This window comes from Monocercomonoides exilis (genome assembly GCF_001643675.1).
Source record: "Monocercomonoides exilis strain PA203 chromosome Unknown scaffold10-1930038, whole genome shotgun sequence".
In the NCBI taxonomy this organism is placed as follows: domain Eukaryota; phylum Preaxostyla; order Oxymonadida; family Polymastigidae; genus Monocercomonoides; species Monocercomonoides exilis.
In genome coordinates, this window is record NW_027150555.1 from 690,792 (window position 1) to 707,970 (window position 17,179).

Consider the following 17,179-nt stretch of genomic DNA (forward strand, 5'->3'; position numbering starts at 1 on the left):
GTGTTGTGAAATGTGAAAAATGTGATGAAGAAATAAAAAATTTTTTTTTGAAAAATGCTTCAATGTTTTTTTTCCAAAAAATGTAACTTAATTGTTGTATTAAAGTTCTTTGTTCTCAATTGAATAACATTATTGCTACAAGATGCCTCAATGCGTTCTTCTCTCATTAAACCTTTGAAAATTTTTTATTTCTTAAACTCAACTTGATCAATATATCCATAACAACAAGCCAAAAGAAGATAAAACCTTGTTTATCTTTTTATTATCTTGTCAAAAATTCAAATGCAAAAAATAACTGTGCGAACACTATTGATTTTATTCATATTAAACATTTTTATTTTCCAACATTTTCTTTCTTCCAAACACATGCGAATTCGATACGAATAACAAAATTGTGTTGTTTTCTGAATGCAATGCATTTCAAAAATGCAGGGGAAGAGCATCTGTAGCAAATTCACTGGCGTGCAATTATTGTTGAGTTTGAGTTCTGGATGACTGTTTTTCTTGATTTTTTTCTTGCAGAATCATTTTATGAACTGGAACGCTTCAGCGAGGAAGAGCAGAAACTGAAAATCGAGGAACTAAATAGACTCATGGACGAGATGAACATAGAAGAACTTGATTCTATTCTCACAGCAGAGCTTTTCGATAGAGTTGACAAAATGATTGGAGAAAAGAAAATATCTCTGGAAAATGTCATTTGGTTATTGAAGCATATCGGGTACTGCACTGCAATGGAAAATGTTTGGAATGAAAGCCTTTACACATATTCGTTGTTCAAAAGATTTGAGAATATGATCTTTGATGAAGAAATGAAAAAAGAAGGAAAGAATGAAAAGCTGATTATTGATCTCTGCGAATGCTATATTTCCATAAATGGCTACATTTCATTTGATTTGCTTTCAGTTTGCGTGCCTCGTCTTCTGAAAGCTGCATCGATAAAGGATATAAACGAGGCAAAACAAAAAGAAGTGGAAATGGCTTTGATAACGCTGAGACGTTTGAGAAATTGCGTATGAGAATTTTTGTTTCGTTTTTCATGCTTTTGTATCTTTCTTGCTTTTGAATAGTACATTGAAAGAAAATTGTATTTGGACGAAATAACAGAGATCATCAAGTATCATCAAGAGCATCATAATTTAACTCGGCTTGCCTATCAATCGGCTTGGCAGTTTTTGATCTTGAGATTTTGGAGCGATGGAAGCTTAAAAGACATTATTGTGAATGAACTGCATTTTGCGAGAGAAGCGACCAGAGAATTGGAGGAGCTTTCAAAGTGTGTGAATTGGAAGAGAGAAGAAGAAACGAAAGAAGTTCTTGTTTTGATGAGATGGCTCATTACACTGGATTCTTTCTTTTGCTTTTGTCGATCGAGGAATGAAGAATATGCTTTACTAATTGACAGCATTGTTCAAGTGTTCAGAGCAGCGAAGGCGAATTACATGGAAATTAGCAGAAAATGCATTTGCATATTTGGAAGTGCAGGGAAAAGCAGAGCGATGAAGACTGATGACTTATTGAAAGGCAGAGCCATTGATGCTGTTTTGGAGGTGATTCAGCGTCCAATGTTGGATGACGAAATGACATATGAAAGCTTGATGATTTTTATGAATGTTTCAAAGAAATTGAAAGAAGAAGAAGTTCAAGGAGAAAAGGGAAAAGAGGAAAGAAAAGTCTTGAAAAGAAAAGTATTTGATAAGATGGAAGAAGAAGGATTCGAAGATATTATTGTTTGTTTTCATGAAATATTTGGCTTCCTTAACAATAAAAATATATATTCCATGTCACTAGATATTTCAGATTATTTTGTGAATGTTTGAGAAAATGAAGCGCTCAAATTTTGTTTCTCTGATGTTCATTTTCTCTTTTTTCATCATTTCTTAAAAATAGAAAACTAACGTTATTGAAAGCATTTTTTTTATTAAAAAGTATTATTTTTAATCTTACTTCATTTTGATGAGTAAAAGCAGGAAAAAAAATTCAAGTCGAATGATGAAGAAGTGGTTCTTTTCGTTTTGAGGAAATATTTTTTCCCACAAACTTGACTAATAAAAAATTTTTTGCACAATTCAAAACCATTTCAGTTTCTTCAGATGGAGAATTTTCACTCATTCATAAAAAACAATTCACAACTGATGGAGGAATCATCAACCTCTTGAAATGATTATTGATCATTAAAAAGGGGAAGCAGATTGAATTTGGAGATTCTTTGAGACACAAGAGAAGAAGAAGAAATGGAAAGAACTTAATGATAAAAAAGAAGATGCTTTTGACAGAGTGCCTTTCAGTTTTAAAGAGTGAGGAGAAAGCAAGGAAAATGAAAACTCGGTGAACAATGCTATGCAATGATTTCTCCCGGATTGATGTGTTTTGAATCAATAGTCAGTTTTTTCTTGGTCGTTGACACACAAGCGCAAATTTTGGCTCCATTCATTTAAAGAACTGAACAACATAAATACATAATATTTATTGAGTACTGGCTTAATTGTCAATTTGAATGAAAGTGAATTGAACGAATCTCTCAAATTTATTAATTAAATATTTTAATTAACACGACAAAACTCGTTAAAAGAGAAGGCAAAATTGAGACAAAAAAAGTGAGATAAATATAAATTACCTATAATGAACAAAAAACTGAATTCAACAAAAAACAAGATCAACAAAAAACGATTTAATTGTGAAATGGATTCTTTGCTTTTGAGTGAAATGAAACATTTCTATTGAAATAAAAAACACATACAATACATAACAAACATAACATGCATACAGAAAACATTACTCACTTCATATCATAATGGATAAATAAATATTGACAGAAGCATAAACATAAACATGAATACACACATGAATTGAATAATACAAGAAAAAAAAGATCACAAAAAATGTTATTCGTTTCTCATTCATTCAACAATTTTTCCTGGCAAAACGATTTTGATTGTTTGTCTCTCTTCTGATTCCTCATCTCCACTCTCAACGTAGCTTCTTCTGACAATCCTCCCATTCTGGATATAAATCCCATCAGATATCGTCATGATCAGCTTCTCTTTCGGAAAGTGCCCCACACACTCCCGCTTCACGCTCTCCAGCCCAATTCTCTCGTTCGCCTCCTTCCAAAAACACCCTTTCACAAGTTCGCAAAAACTGCTCTCGCTCACTTCTGACATGCGCGGCCTCTCCCCATTCATTATCTTCTGTCCTGCAATCACTGCCTCATAATCTCCAAATGGCACCTTCAATGTCAGGCACTCCCACAGCATCATCCCAATCGAAAACACAACTGACTTCTTTGTTGCTCCCATCTTCTTGTTCATCAGCTCCGGCGCCTTCCACCTCAAACACTCATTTCTGTTGTCCTCTTCATCCTCAAACGCTGATGAAGCAAGAGAGTTTCTATCATCATCATCATCACTGGCAGAAGTGACAATAGTTGACGATGAGATGGATGATGAATCTGAATCATCATCATCAGAAGAACAGTCGGAGTGCATGGCAATACAAATTACCATGTGCTCGGAGAATAACACAATGTGAGGACTGAGATTTTTCAGAGAAGATAGAGGGTTTTCCATTTCGTCAAATGAATGAAGAGCAAGATTAGCAACCCAGAACAGGATCTGAGCTGCTGTCTGCTCCCTCTCTTGCAGAGTACCAATCGCCATCTCCTTCTTTTCATTCCTCCCATGAAGCAGCATGAACAGCGAATCTCTCAAGTCCACAATCAGCTTCTCATGAGGAGAAGAGCAGGCCATTGCATCCACCAGATTCGACATGGATGAGGTGGTTGGGCACAGACTCTCCGATCGAACAAATGTGGTATCTGTGTCTGAAGTGTCTGTTGTGGAAGTGGATGAGATAGATGGTGATGGTGATCTCTTCCTTATCTCTTCCTCTTCCTCCTTTTCCAGTGCCCAATCGGGAATCTTATCTGAATCTCTTCCCAAGATGTATTCAGTTGAACCACTCTCAGATAGAAGATGCTCTTCAGATTCCGAATGCACCATTGCCTTCTCATACACCCTCTTCTTCACATTTCTTTCGTTTTTTTGCTCTGCCTCCCTCTCCGATTTCCTCCACTGCTCTTTTGGTGACATCTCCATCGTCATCATCTCAAATGCCTTCGGATCCTTTCTGATATTGTCTTCCACGATTATCTCCAATTCTTCTGTTCGTCTCTTTTGTTTTCTCCATCGAACAGCCAAAATAATTGATACAATCAGAACAATTAATAGTATCACAACAAGCACAATGACAATCAATAACCAATAAGATTTCCCTTCTTTTCCTCCTTCAACAATTATTTCATCTCCATTTGCCTTTGCTTCACTTGCATTCTTCAGAATAAGAGAATTAGTCGATGAAGGAGATTCTTCATTCCCAAACAAAACATGCACACTCACTTCTATTTCATCTCCACAACTGTTGATGAGATCTTTTCCCACACTCCCTTCGACTTCTTTTTCTGACAAAAATCCATTTGAATCAAAATCATGTTTTTCAATCTCTTTCTCTTCTCCTTTCCTCTTCACAACTGAGAATGACAGATTGCATGGAACAAGAAGCAATCCTTTGAATGTCAGCTTCATTCTATCAATCTCTTCTATTGCTTCCACACTTTCCAATACAGGAATGAAAAATGATGAATCCCTTTCTGAAGCAATCCCTTCAAAACTGCACCCTTCATTTAACATCCAAAGTGAAGAATTTGGCAAACCTCCATCTCCTCCTTTCAAACTCATCACTTTCAATATTCCTGAATCTGTGCAAATGACATTTCTTCTTAATGATGGATATCCTTCAATTGATGGATTGTTATTCAAAAACTCTCCTTTCTCAATAATCACATTTCCTCCGCTCATTGTTATTCCTCCTTCTGATGAATTTGAGATTGTTGTGTCTTTCATCAAAACAGAACTCTTCACAACATCCACAAGAGATCCATCCCACCTGCACATTTCTTCTCCCTCATTGAAAGTCTGTTCATTTCTTTCCATTGTTCCTCCAACAAACAAACATGATCCAATCAGCACATCCAAACATTCACAGATCTCCATCATTCTTCCCTTCTCTTTTGTGCTCCTGCATATCGCAAAAGAGCAGTTCAACACGCTCACCTCTTTTTCAGCTCCCTCTATCCTCATCACACTTCCTTCATTAACCACAGAGATATTCTCAAAATTCACTTCCTTCATCTCTACCTCTGCCTTCATTCCAATGCCAATCACTTCTCCTTCACTAACAATCTCTGAGATGTTTGCTTCAAAAATCACAATCTTTACCTCTTTTGTTAATGATAGAAGTGGTGCTGTGGTGCAAATCCCATCAAATATTGTTTCTGAAATCTTCAGCTCCCCACTCTCCACAATCACAATTGTGTTCTTCATCATTAGATCCATCGTTGCTGAGCTGAATCTGCACTCAGAAATCTCCAATCTCCCATCCTTCTCTTTCAAAATGTTCTTTTGATTCCCTTCAAATGATTCCCCAAACACAAATTCACATCTCTCCACAACACACTCATTCAAAAACACAATCGCACTCCCTTCGCTCCCTGTTTCTTCAATCCTTGTATTGAAATGGATGGTTGCCTGCACTCTCTTCAATGATTTCACATTCAAATCTCCTATCTCACACTCTCCACCAATCAAGCATTCTCCATCAATCCACAGCACGTTCTAAAGACTTTTTTCAATATGTTGAATACCACAACTTATGCTCCGACACGGAGTATTCTGTGCTCCACATTGTCTGCTATCGCTTCCATTCACGCTCACAAATACCTGAACTGAGTGAAAGAATGTGATCAGCGGAATCAGATCAATATCAATCTCATTGACTGCATCCCTCCCACAAATTGAGTTGTTCGACTTCAGAGCATCCTGGCTGAAATCCAGCACAAATAGCGTTTCATTCACCTGCTCTGCAATCGAGTGGCACTTGATGAACACATCCTTCCCCACAAATGCCTCGTTCATCACAAATCTAATGGTCTCCATCCTCAGTCCAAGTGGTGGTATTTTTGTATCAATGCATTCCTCATTCGGATCAAGTGCATCAATCATCACTCCTCCTCCTCTCCCATTCATTATTGAGCATTCACACATCACAAATGAGCATCCACTCACTTTCAGATCTGATTCTCCACCCTTCACACACATCTTCACTCCTCCACCTTCCTCGCTCATCTCGCTCATGCACTTCGTCAACACGCATCCTTCCATCACACATTCCACACCAACTGAAAACGAATCCATATTCACAATGCATGGGTTGTTCAATTGACTTGTGATGTTTGTGAATATTGAGCTGTTAATCCTTATCATCGTCTTTGGATTTCGTTCTTCATTCTTATTCCATCTGCTGACATGTGCTTCCTCTTCCAGTGAAATCAGACTCTTTTCAGATATGGATGTGTTCGATATCGTAAGATTCACCACATCAATCGCATCCACTTCTGGAGCAAACTCTAAAAACCCTTTTACCAGAACGAACTGAGAAAGAGAACAATCCTCAATCAAAACACTTCCTCCATCAACTTTCACAGTACAATAGTTCATCTCTCTTGTTGAATCCTCACAAACAAAAGAACTCATCTTAATTGAAAGTGTTGCAGAAGAGGAAGATAATGATTGGATAAATGACAAATGCTTCCCCAATTCATTTGGAAGAGAAAATGACAAGTTCATGAGAGAAAAACAAATATTCGATGTTATCATCGACTCTCCAATACCCTCATCATCCATTTCTCTCACTTTCAGAACTGTTCCTTTCTCACTCCCCTCAATTGATACAATAGGAGTCATTGATAATGATGATGATTGCAAAGATATTGATTTTTGAAGCAATCCTGATCCCACAATGCTGATAGAGGTTTCCGCTTCCCCAAGTGTTGCATATCGCAGTGAAATCAGATGATCAACTGATGAACATGGCGCTTCAGAAAATCCACATCCACTGAAGTCTCCTCCTTTCTCTTTCGAAACAAACCCATTCCCACTCCAATTATCCCACAAATACACAACCAGCGGAATCATATATCCCTCTCCTGTTGTCTTCCTTTCCCATCCACACAGTTCATCCAACGATCTCAACTCCTCAGAGCTCATCTCCCATTTCATGTGCTCCTCATTCACAATCTCGCTCAGATCCCATCCCGAAACAAACAAATTCTTCCCTTTCCAGGCATTGCATCCTTCAAATATCATCCTTTCAAGCACAAATGTTCCCATCTCATCTGGCAGCTTCACAAACATCCCTCCTCCCAATCCTCTCCCTCCATCCTCAACATCCTCTCTTGGCACTTCACATCCCTCAAACTTCACATTTTTCATTTCCAAATTTCCTTCACTTCCAATTGATATCATCATCCCCCCTCCTTTCATTCCGCTTTCACCTGAACATGTTGAGGATATATTGCATTCTTCAATTTTCGCATTCCCATTAACGCCCATCCCAACATTCAAGCATCCCCCACCTTCACTTCCACCTTCCATTCCCACGCCACTCACTCTGCTGTTCTTCAATTCCAACTCAGCTCCATTTGCCATCGTTATTGGTGATTTCCCATTCATCTTCAGTGTTACTCCACTTTCCATCACAAATCCATCAACAATCAGATAACCTCCTGCCATATTTATTATACTGTATCCTATCTTTCCATCAGTCAATGCCCCACTCTCAAATGAGACTGAACAGTTTGTCACACTGAGTGTTGATGATGTTGAGTGAATGAATGCACTTCTCCTCGAATTCAACTGACCTTTCACAACAAATGAAAGTCTCCTCATTGTCAGTGAACTCGAACATCCAACAAGCCAATCTTGTGTGGCTGATCCTCCATCACTAACATTCACTTGAATCCTCTCTCCATCGGATGACACTATTCTGCCTGAAATGCTCACATTAAATGAAGATAATTCAATTTCATCCTTTATGGATGAAGATGATGCAACCTCAATTTCTTTTGAACTTTCACTCATTCTTGAGTTCGCACAATAATCAACTGTCAAACAGCCAAACCTTTCAAATCCACAATGATTGTGGTCCATCCCATTTCCTCCACTCCCATCAACAATCACCTTCGTTCCCATTGAGCACAAATACACAAACAGCGGAATCACTCCGTTTTCATCCCCATTTTCACCCCCACTCAGCTGAAGCATATCTGATGGAATTTCACTTGTGTCAAAAAATGAAAATGAGCTTGCATTCACTTTTGACTCCAAAAACACACCACTCCCACAATGAACAAACACATCCTTCCCGTATTCTGCCACATTCCCATTCACTTTCGAAAACTCAACATTCTGCCCAATTGTCAATCCACACCCTCCACTCTCCATCAGCACAAACATTCCTCCTCCTCTCCCTCCTCTCCCTTCATTATTCTCTGCCTTATTCCCATCAATCACACTCGTTCCATTCACATCCACTTTCCCATTTCCCTTTAACACAACATATATTCCTCCTCCTTTTCCACCAATACAACTGCACCCATTCACATTGCATCCATCAACAGTCAATGTTCCACTCGACCCAACTGTTCCTTTCATCCATCCTCCATCTCCCTCATTCCTTTTGACTCCACTGATATTGCATCCTGAACAAATCACACTCGTCATTCCTTCACAAAATTCAATCGCTGAATGATCATTGAATGTCATCCCTTCCTCAATCACAAATCGATCCATTTTCAGATTCCCGCTCTGCGCATTCACAAAACAATATCCAAAGGCCACGATCGATGTGCTCTCTGATGAATGAGCAACTGAGCAGTCTGTGAGTGTGAGTGATGAGCTGGTCAAGCCAATGAGCGATGTTGCACTCGATAACGAAAATGGTATTTGAAACGCAATGTTCTTTATTGAACTTGAACTCTCAACATTTATCAAATACGAAGATGCCATTCCACTCGGCAATCTCACATTCACATTCGTCTTGTTGATTGTGCAATACACCTCCCATTCATATGTTCCCGCCATCAACACAACTTCTCCCAGCTCAAACCCTGGATCCAATACAATATTCTTCTTTGACGAACTGAATCTGTTTTGAGCAGCAAAAATGATTGTGGAACATGGAAAATACCCAAACCCACAAAACCACGAGTCATATCCTCCACACCCATTTACCACCTTCCCCACATGTGCTGCTCCTGAAAATGCATCCAAAAACACATTCAAAGGAAATATTCCCATCCCTATCTCGTTCCGGTCATATCCCATCAGTTCATCATAAATAGTTCTATTGTGTCCAACATTCAACTTTGTGGTTGTTATTGTCCCACTCACAAACCTGCTCCCATTCACAAACACATCTTTCCCTCCCAATGTTGCACTGCAACCAACAAAACTCACTGATGATATCGTAAAATCAAATGAGTTATCTGCCAGAAATAGCATTATCCCTCCTCCAAATCCTCTGCACTTGCATTGATGAAATGCTGTTGTTCCTCCACTGTGTGATGTTGAATCTCCAATACGAACTTTGCTTGATATTCCTTCCAACTCAACTTTTATCCCTCCTCCATTCCCATTCATGCACGCACACCCATCCATTGTTGTATTCCACACCACAAATGTCTCTTCTCCCTTCACATTCTTTGTCATCATCACTCCATCTCCCTCTTTCCTATTCACATTCCGAATTGTCACATTCCCCAGAATGCTTTCTCCCAAAGTTGATCCTGCTGATGATGGTTCTGCAAATAGTGGCTGACTCATTTTTATATTTTTGATCTCCACATCAATCATTTTCAACTGTCTCAGAGCCACTTCAAACACAGATGACGAGATTCCACTCCCTCCTGACACCGAAGAACTGATCAAAACATCCTCCAGCGAAAGTGATCCACTTCCATCAGTAACAACAAACACACTCGGCGATGGACTTTTCATCGGGTTGTGATCTATCCCCACATGCCCCACCTCCAGTTGTCCAGAAGATATGCTGAACAGAGTAGTTGCAGGCGAAGAAAGCGCACTTGTCCCAATCACACTCACCGTCTTCCCTCTCCCCAAAACAGAAATCTTCTTTTCCCCAACACTGATTGTCTTTTCTTCATTCACATGCTTCCCACCCAGCACTGTGATCGAAGAGTTCAGCTGTGCCATGCTCGCCCCCACTGCATGACACACTGTCTTGCACGGTGCACTCTCACTCATCCCACACAGATTGCTCGCGTCACTTCCACCAACCCCAACACACCGATCTTTCATCCCTTCCTTCAGCCAATCCTTCTTTTCTGTATATTGATAACTATAGTATAAATGGCACACTCTCGTATCATTGCTATTCGTTGTGTACGATTCATAAAAAGGGTTAGCCGATGAAAAGAGATTGTAATAATCTTGAAAAAACACATCGTGGCCATATGGAGTAGAATTACTGCATCTGCATTCGTGAAAGAAGAAGAAATAACAATAGAGGTTGTTGCTTGGAGCTGTTGAATGATATGGTCTGAAATCCAATCCTCCACCACATGATACAGCCGAGCACGAAATAAACTGCATGCTCCGCATTTTGAATGCGGCAGAGACATAGTAACAATACATCCCTCCACCCCATGCACCAGTTATAGAACAAGAAGTGAATGAGCACTCAAAAATACAAGCACTTTCCCCTTTGCCACTTTCTGATCTTATACAAGCAGATCCGGAAACATTTAAAAATTCAAGACCAAGCCCACCTCCATTTCCATCAGCTTGACAATTCAAAAATTCGCATCCACCGATCAGAACACATGTCGAAATCGAATTCACGTATATCCCTCCTCCAGCTTGAGTTGTTGCAACGCATGCATTGAATGAGTTGTTCTCAATTTTGATTGATTTAATAGAATAGCACACAATTCCTCCCCCAGTATAATGTGCTGTACAATCGTTGAATGTGCAATGAGAACCAGTTAGAGATCCATTCTTTAAATTGCATAAACTGATTGCTCCTCCATTCGAAGCGCCATCTGAAAGAGTATTTGCTGTTGCAACTGTTCTTGATCCGTTCCATTCGCACCAAGTGAATGAATTTGCTCCATTATCTGAAATCTGCTTTCTCCCTGGAGATTTCTTATTATCTTCGCTTCCAATGAATTCAACATTTCTTGTGCGACAACACCCAACAAAAGAAGTGTTTGAAACAACCAGTGATGAAAGTGGAGAATTGATTGATTGGATGATTCCTCCATCATACGCATCACAAACTGATGAAAACAAGCAGCCATCCATCAAAGTGCAGCTTTCCCAATAACATGCTGAAACAGATCCTCGAGACGATGAAGAAGTCGAAATGTTGAAGAAAACCATGTTCGAGAGTGAAGCACTCTCAATGGATGGTGATGACAAAAATGGTGCTGAGGAGAGTGTCATTGAAGAAAAATGAGATGAGCAAATCGAAACTCTTCCAAAATGTGGCAAACGATCCTCAGTTGGATTTGAAGCAAAAAAAGGAGGAATTTGAGGAAATTGAGTTTTTGAAGTTTTGAGAGAGATATTCGTCAAAATTGCACAACTTCCCTTCAAATCCAATGGCGAAATACCACTTTCCACAATCACTCCACATCCATCCATCACAATCTCACTTTCACTCCAAGCACAGGCAATGCCTTTTCCATCTCCACAGCCCATCCTCAATCCTCTCAAATGCACTGACGAATTCTTCAAAACCACACTTCCTTTCATTTCACTTTTCCCAAATCCATTCCCCTTTCCGCCCACTTTCAAAATGTCAGTATTTGCACAATCCTCACGTTTTTCATCAAAACGATCATTGCTCTTCACTTTTGCTTTGTTTTCCTTGTTTTTCATCAAAACCCTTTTTCTTTCATCAGTTCCTTCGCTGTCTCCATTTTTGAGGGAACAATGCATTTCCTTATTTTTTGTATCAAATGTTTTCATCTCAAATTCACCATGGTCAAATGAGTATTCACATGCAGGAATCTTTTCCTTATCTTTCACTCTCTCCTTTGAGGATGCATCTTCAATTGTTGCACCCAAGGGCATGCACTGACGTTGCAATATGGATGCAGAGGCAACAAAACTCAAAACAATAATAACTGGATTTCGCATTCAATTCTCTTTTTATTTTGTTTTTTCTCAATCGAGTTATTCTGTTATGGGTCATTTTGATAAATCATTCATCTTTTCTTCTCTTTTCCTGCCAAATCCAAAATTCGCAAATGATAAAATTCATGAAAGAATAGATAGCGCATGCATACTTTTTGAATCATCATTAATAAGAATTCTTTGAATGAATATTTTTTCAATTTCGAATTGTTCACTAACAACAATAAATGCTCCTAATACCAACTGCAAATGAATTCAATAATCGTTGTGGTCCATTTCTTTTTTCATTCAAATATTAAAGGTTGAAAAAAATGGAGAAAACAGATTTTTCATTCAAAAACAATGAATAATCAACAAAAAGGCACAATGAGAAAGAAATACAAACATACAAAAAAAAAATATATGAGATAAAAAAGATGAGCAAATGCAATAAATGGTTATTCCATGTTCTCACTTTTCTATCATCAAACTTTTTTTTATTTTTCAAAAATACATTCAGCTTGTCGTCTCAAACTTTATTTCAATCTTTCGTTTTCTATTCGTTATCTAATTCTTTCATCCTGTGAGTCAATACAGTTCCTGCTCATTTCACGAAAAGAAATGACAGTTAATGCAAAGATAGTGGATGAAAGATGAATCCTTTGGAATGCTCTGATGATAAATTTTTCAAAGTCAAATTTGAAAGAGAATAATTCCTGGAAAAATTCATATTCCAAAAAAAGGACTTTTAACAAAAACAGTGAAATAAAAAAAAATCAAACCAAATTATATTCTCACTTCATCTCCCTCTGAGAATTTGTTTCCTCAAAGTGTGAAATTAGCTCCGATTTCATTGTTCCTCATTTCCTTCCTTCTTTCGTAGTTGTCTTAAAATAACTTGAACAATCCAAAAAAGATAATTCCCTTCAGCTCCTGATTTGTCACAATTGCTGATTATCTTTTCAAGATCTGAATATTTCCCATTTCCATTTGTCTGTCTATTCAAAAAAACCAAATATCAATTAATCCAGAATAAGAGAAATAAATAAATAAAATAAATAGAATTCAAACAATAGATACAAACAAATATAAAACACCTCTTTTTGTTTTTCAATTGATAAGACTCCTAAAGATATGCTTTGATTGGATATAACTTTTCCATCCAAAATCATTTTCTTCTTCTTGTTGTTAAAATTGATTTTGTCAAATCTCATGCAACTGCTTCATCTTTCTTGATAACTCCATTTTTCCCTTTGTTCTCTTTTGGAATTGACTTTTCATTTGTATGAATGAAAAAAATTGAAAATTCAGCCAATACAACGCATCGAAAATTCTTTTCCTTTTTTTGATAGTATCTGACAGAAAAAAGATAATTGATAGAAAAGGATCCGCTCTATCTCAATAATGATGATTTTCAAAATCCAGTTTGTTTATTCAAAGGAATATCAAATGGTGTTTCGTCAATGAACTTGCTTTTCCAGAAATTGAATGATAACAGAAATAACAAAAAAATGAAGGAGAATGCTAATATTCGCTGAACAAACTGCAAATCAGAAAATCCATTTTCAGTAAGATTGAATGAATGCTTTCCAATGAATAAGCACTGGCAAATACAAATCTTCAAGCATTTTTCCTTTAATTACAAATTCAATAATGTAATGTCAAATGCAGTGTTGAGGTGAAACTGGATGCCCCAACATTTTCCCGAATGCTCTATTCCAATATGTTCATTTGTCTCGATAACCTTCATCGCCATTTCATCTGCAACCGTGAATAAAAGAAAATATTGTATTTGAAGTCGTCAAAAAGCACTCCAATCTTGTTGAGATAACATCTCCTTTGAACAAAGAAAACATTGTATTTTGTTGTTGGCAAACATCACGATTTGACGTTTTTGTGTATCCATCAGCAGTTTTCAAGCTTTTTGAATTTCAATATAATCTAATTCTTTACAACGAATGACAAAAAACAAAATACACACTACACACAAACAAATCTTTTAAACTTGAACCTACTCATTTTTCCCTGTGAATGAAGACAATCGCATTCAAAATACAAAAATTGCTAAAGCATCACTTTTTTCACCTCATTTCGAAGCGACAAAGAAGGAGCTCTTTCCCAATTGAAACAATAAATTGTTTTCAGAGTTTCATGGAAGTTACAGATGCATCGTCTTTTGCACAATTCCTGCTGACCAAAACATTGTTTTTTGATCTTTTCGAAAATGTTATGCAAACGATCGTTTTTTATTTTATATTAGATACAATGCAGATTGAATCAAATTATTCAAATTGAAAAAATAATTTGAAATTGTGGGGGTTATTTAAAATAACCCCTGTTTATTTGAATTGACTTGCTTATTTTTTAAATCTTCATCCTATTTTGAATTGAATGTTCAAAACATGAAAATGGATAACATTAAATGATTTGCATAAAAGATTGATATAAAATTCTGAAGTTTCTTTTGATTCTCTTTTTGAAAATTTTTGATCTTTCAATAATCTTCTTCGAAAAAATAGAATAATTCGATAATTCATTTAAAATGCTATTCCAACTTATGTTATTGAAAATGTGAGCTTTATAACGAGAGTTTGAATGATTATTGCAATTAAAAAGTCATTTTTCCCAATATACAAATCATAAAAGCTTTTTCAAATTTTTAGTTTTTTTCTTCGCAATTGAAAGTTGTTTCTTTTTATTGTTTCACCGTTAGCAACTTCAATGTGATATCTATCTATTACCTTTGGATTACTCTGCTTTTCACGCTTCAAGCAACAGCTATTTTCAAACAATATTGTTTTTCATTTTTCGCCTTGTTGATAAACAATACCTTCAAGCATTTACGTGAAATATATAAAACACTGAATGTTAAAAGGTATATACGTTTCTTTTTCAAGATTTCGTTTTGAGTATTAAACATTTCTATTTTTAACAAATTTAACTTTTTCGATATTTATCTAATTATTTAGCATATTACACATTTTTTTCTTTCGTGCATAAAGCACAGAAAGCCTTTAATATGTGGATGATCAAAAATTTGAAGTATTTTCATCCTCAGAATTACTTGCAAACACATATAAAATTATTTTGATCACACAATTTATTCTCTCTCGTCCTTTTCTTAAGTTATCTCTTCCGACACATTCAGAACACTATCAAATGATCAATCATTACTTCCCTCAACAGCCAATCCACTTCTCTCTCTGTATTCAACTCCTCTTTCCTTCATCAAACACGTTCTTCATCAAATGATCTTGTAAGATATAACGGATCTGAATCTCAACAAGAGAAATTAAGCAGATTGTCCTTCACTGCTTTGAATAGCTATTTCTTTGAGTGGTGCGAATGGAACGATTCAAATGGTGGATCGAATCATGGTGGAGCTCTTCGTGTTGAGTGTATAAATGCAAATCTCTCTATCATTTCTTGCTCATTCAACAAATGAACATCAAGCAATGGTGAAGGAGGAGCTTTGTTTTGTGAAAATTTATTGCAAATCAGTATCGCAAAATCTCATTTCACAAGTTGTCAAGCAAAGCATGGAGGAGCAACTTGTATAGCTTATCCTCTAACCAGTTCTGTCTGGACATTCTCAGAAAACAGAGTGGATAATTGATCAATAGCTGATTGGTGTGGAACTGGTTGGTATTTCAGGCTCGAAAACATGTAATCAAATGCTCAGTTTCTATTCACCAAATGCAAGTGTTTTATAAATATTGGTGGTGAATCTGCTGGCCCTTTTTCATTCATTTGGCCTCCAGGAAACAAACCAAGTCAGTTTTTGGTTGATGATTGCCAATTTACAAACAATAAACTGAATGCTACCTCAACTTCATGGGGAGGTGCTGCAATATTTTTCAGATACACATATTCCTGGATGAATGAAGTCAAATTTATCGCATTCTGCTTTTTCGATGGCAACACTGCCAAAAATGGCAGAGGGAATGATGTGTTCTTCAATGGAAGCAGCATTAGTCAATCACCATTCAATCAGTGTGGTTCAACAACACCCGCAAACAGAATCTTTCTCAACAACACAGCATCCAATGAAACTGTCAACAGCTGGCTTCCTCTCATTGCAAACAGCAAAATCGTTGGAAACAACGGAACTGATGTCAGTGCCTGTGGTCGAACGCAGGAAAGCCCATGTGCCACAATCGAGTATGCTCTCAGTGGCTTCGCCCTCCTCCAAGATGCATCTCTCATTCTCCTCAAATCCACCTTTGCACCCATCCAGACACTTATCTTCCTTGCTTTTGACACAAGAATCACGGGAAATTGAACGACTACCACCACCATCGCCTCAGATTGCATTCATCAACCTCCGTCATCATTTTCATCCTCATCATCATCATTAACATCTTCTTCTTCACCAGATCCATCTGCCTCGTCTACCCTCTTCGCACAAACTCAGGGCTCCCTCACATTCTCTGCCCTCGCCATCGCCAACAACTCCTCAAATCCCATCTCCCCCATCCTCTTCCACCTCTCCCAAAACTCCCCTTCCCTCAACCTCAACACAACCACCATCACCGGAACAACCTCCATGCCAATAAAAACACCCCTCTTCTTCCTCGCTGCTGGCTCCCTCGCCCTCAACCACACAGCAATCACAAAACTCACCCTCAACAGCCAAAGCATCTTCCACCTCACCTCCCTCACAAATCCCCTCACCCTCAACTCCTCCAACATCACCGATATCACCTCCACTGCCGCCCCCACCAGCTGTGCCCTCTCCTCTACCACCTCCCCTGCCCTCTCCCTCTCCCTCGCAAACTGCACCATCGCCAACATCAACTCAGCTCCACAAAACCAACAGACTGCTACCAATGGCGGGTGCATCTCATTCGACTCATCTGCCTCTGATAATACGTTTTCAGTGAGTGACACCATCTTCTCCATCTGCTCTGTGAGCGAAAGGAAAACGAAAAACGAGAAAATGAAGGAGGAAAAAATTACAGAGAACGTGGAATGCTTCTGAAAACAGATGCAAAGGTGAAAAGAAGAAAATGTACTTCTTTTCAATGAAGTTGGCATTAGAGATTTTACGGGGATGTGGTATGAAAATGAAGAGATAAATGATAACGAAAATAAAGAAGATGCGTGAAGTGATAAGAAAGAGAGGCTAAATTTAAGTAAAAGAG

The 17,179-nt window shown here is 37.7% G+C and overlaps 4 protein-coding genes across 4 annotated transcripts; 1 reads left to right on the forward strand and 3 right to left on the reverse strand.

The window, feature by feature from the left end:
- Window positions 1-593: 593 nt before the first annotated feature.
- MONOS_1612 (uncharacterized protein) lies at window positions 594-1,909 on the forward strand (the record flags this gene model as incomplete). Its single annotated transcript, XM_067869032.1, has 2 exons — window positions 594-1,013; window positions 1,071-1,909. 2 exons carry the CDS (start codon window positions 594-596, stop codon window positions 1,818-1,820), a joined length of 1,170 nt encoding a protein of 389 aa, XP_067731941.1. The 3' UTR covers window positions 1,821-1,909.
- A 744-nt stretch (window positions 1,910-2,653) lies between these two features.
- MONOS_1613 (uncharacterized protein) lies at window positions 2,654-12,059 on the reverse strand (the record flags this gene model as incomplete). The annotated part of the gene is made up of 3 exons (XM_067869044.1): window positions 2,654-4,459; window positions 4,613-5,672; window positions 5,778-12,059. 3 exons carry the CDS (start codon window positions 12,057-12,059, stop codon window positions 2,901-2,903), a joined length of 8,901 nt encoding a protein of 2,966 aa, XP_067731942.1. The 3' UTR covers window positions 2,654-2,900.
- Window positions 12,060-16,025: 3,966 nt separating this feature from the next.
- Window positions 16,026-16,349, reverse strand: MONOS_1614 (uncharacterized protein; the record flags this gene model as incomplete). The annotated part of the gene is made up of 1 exon (XM_067869055.1): window positions 16,026-16,349. One exon carries the CDS (start codon window positions 16,347-16,349, stop codon window positions 16,026-16,028), a length of 324 nt encoding a protein of 107 aa, XP_067731943.1.
- Window positions 16,350-16,445: 96 nt separating this feature from the next.
- Window positions 16,446-16,937, reverse strand: MONOS_1615 (uncharacterized protein; the record flags this gene model as incomplete). The annotated part of the gene is made up of 1 exon (XM_067869065.1): window positions 16,446-16,937. One exon carries the CDS (start codon window positions 16,935-16,937, stop codon window positions 16,446-16,448), a length of 492 nt encoding a protein of 163 aa, XP_067731944.1.
- Between the last annotated feature and the right edge of the window lie 242 nt (window positions 16,938-17,179).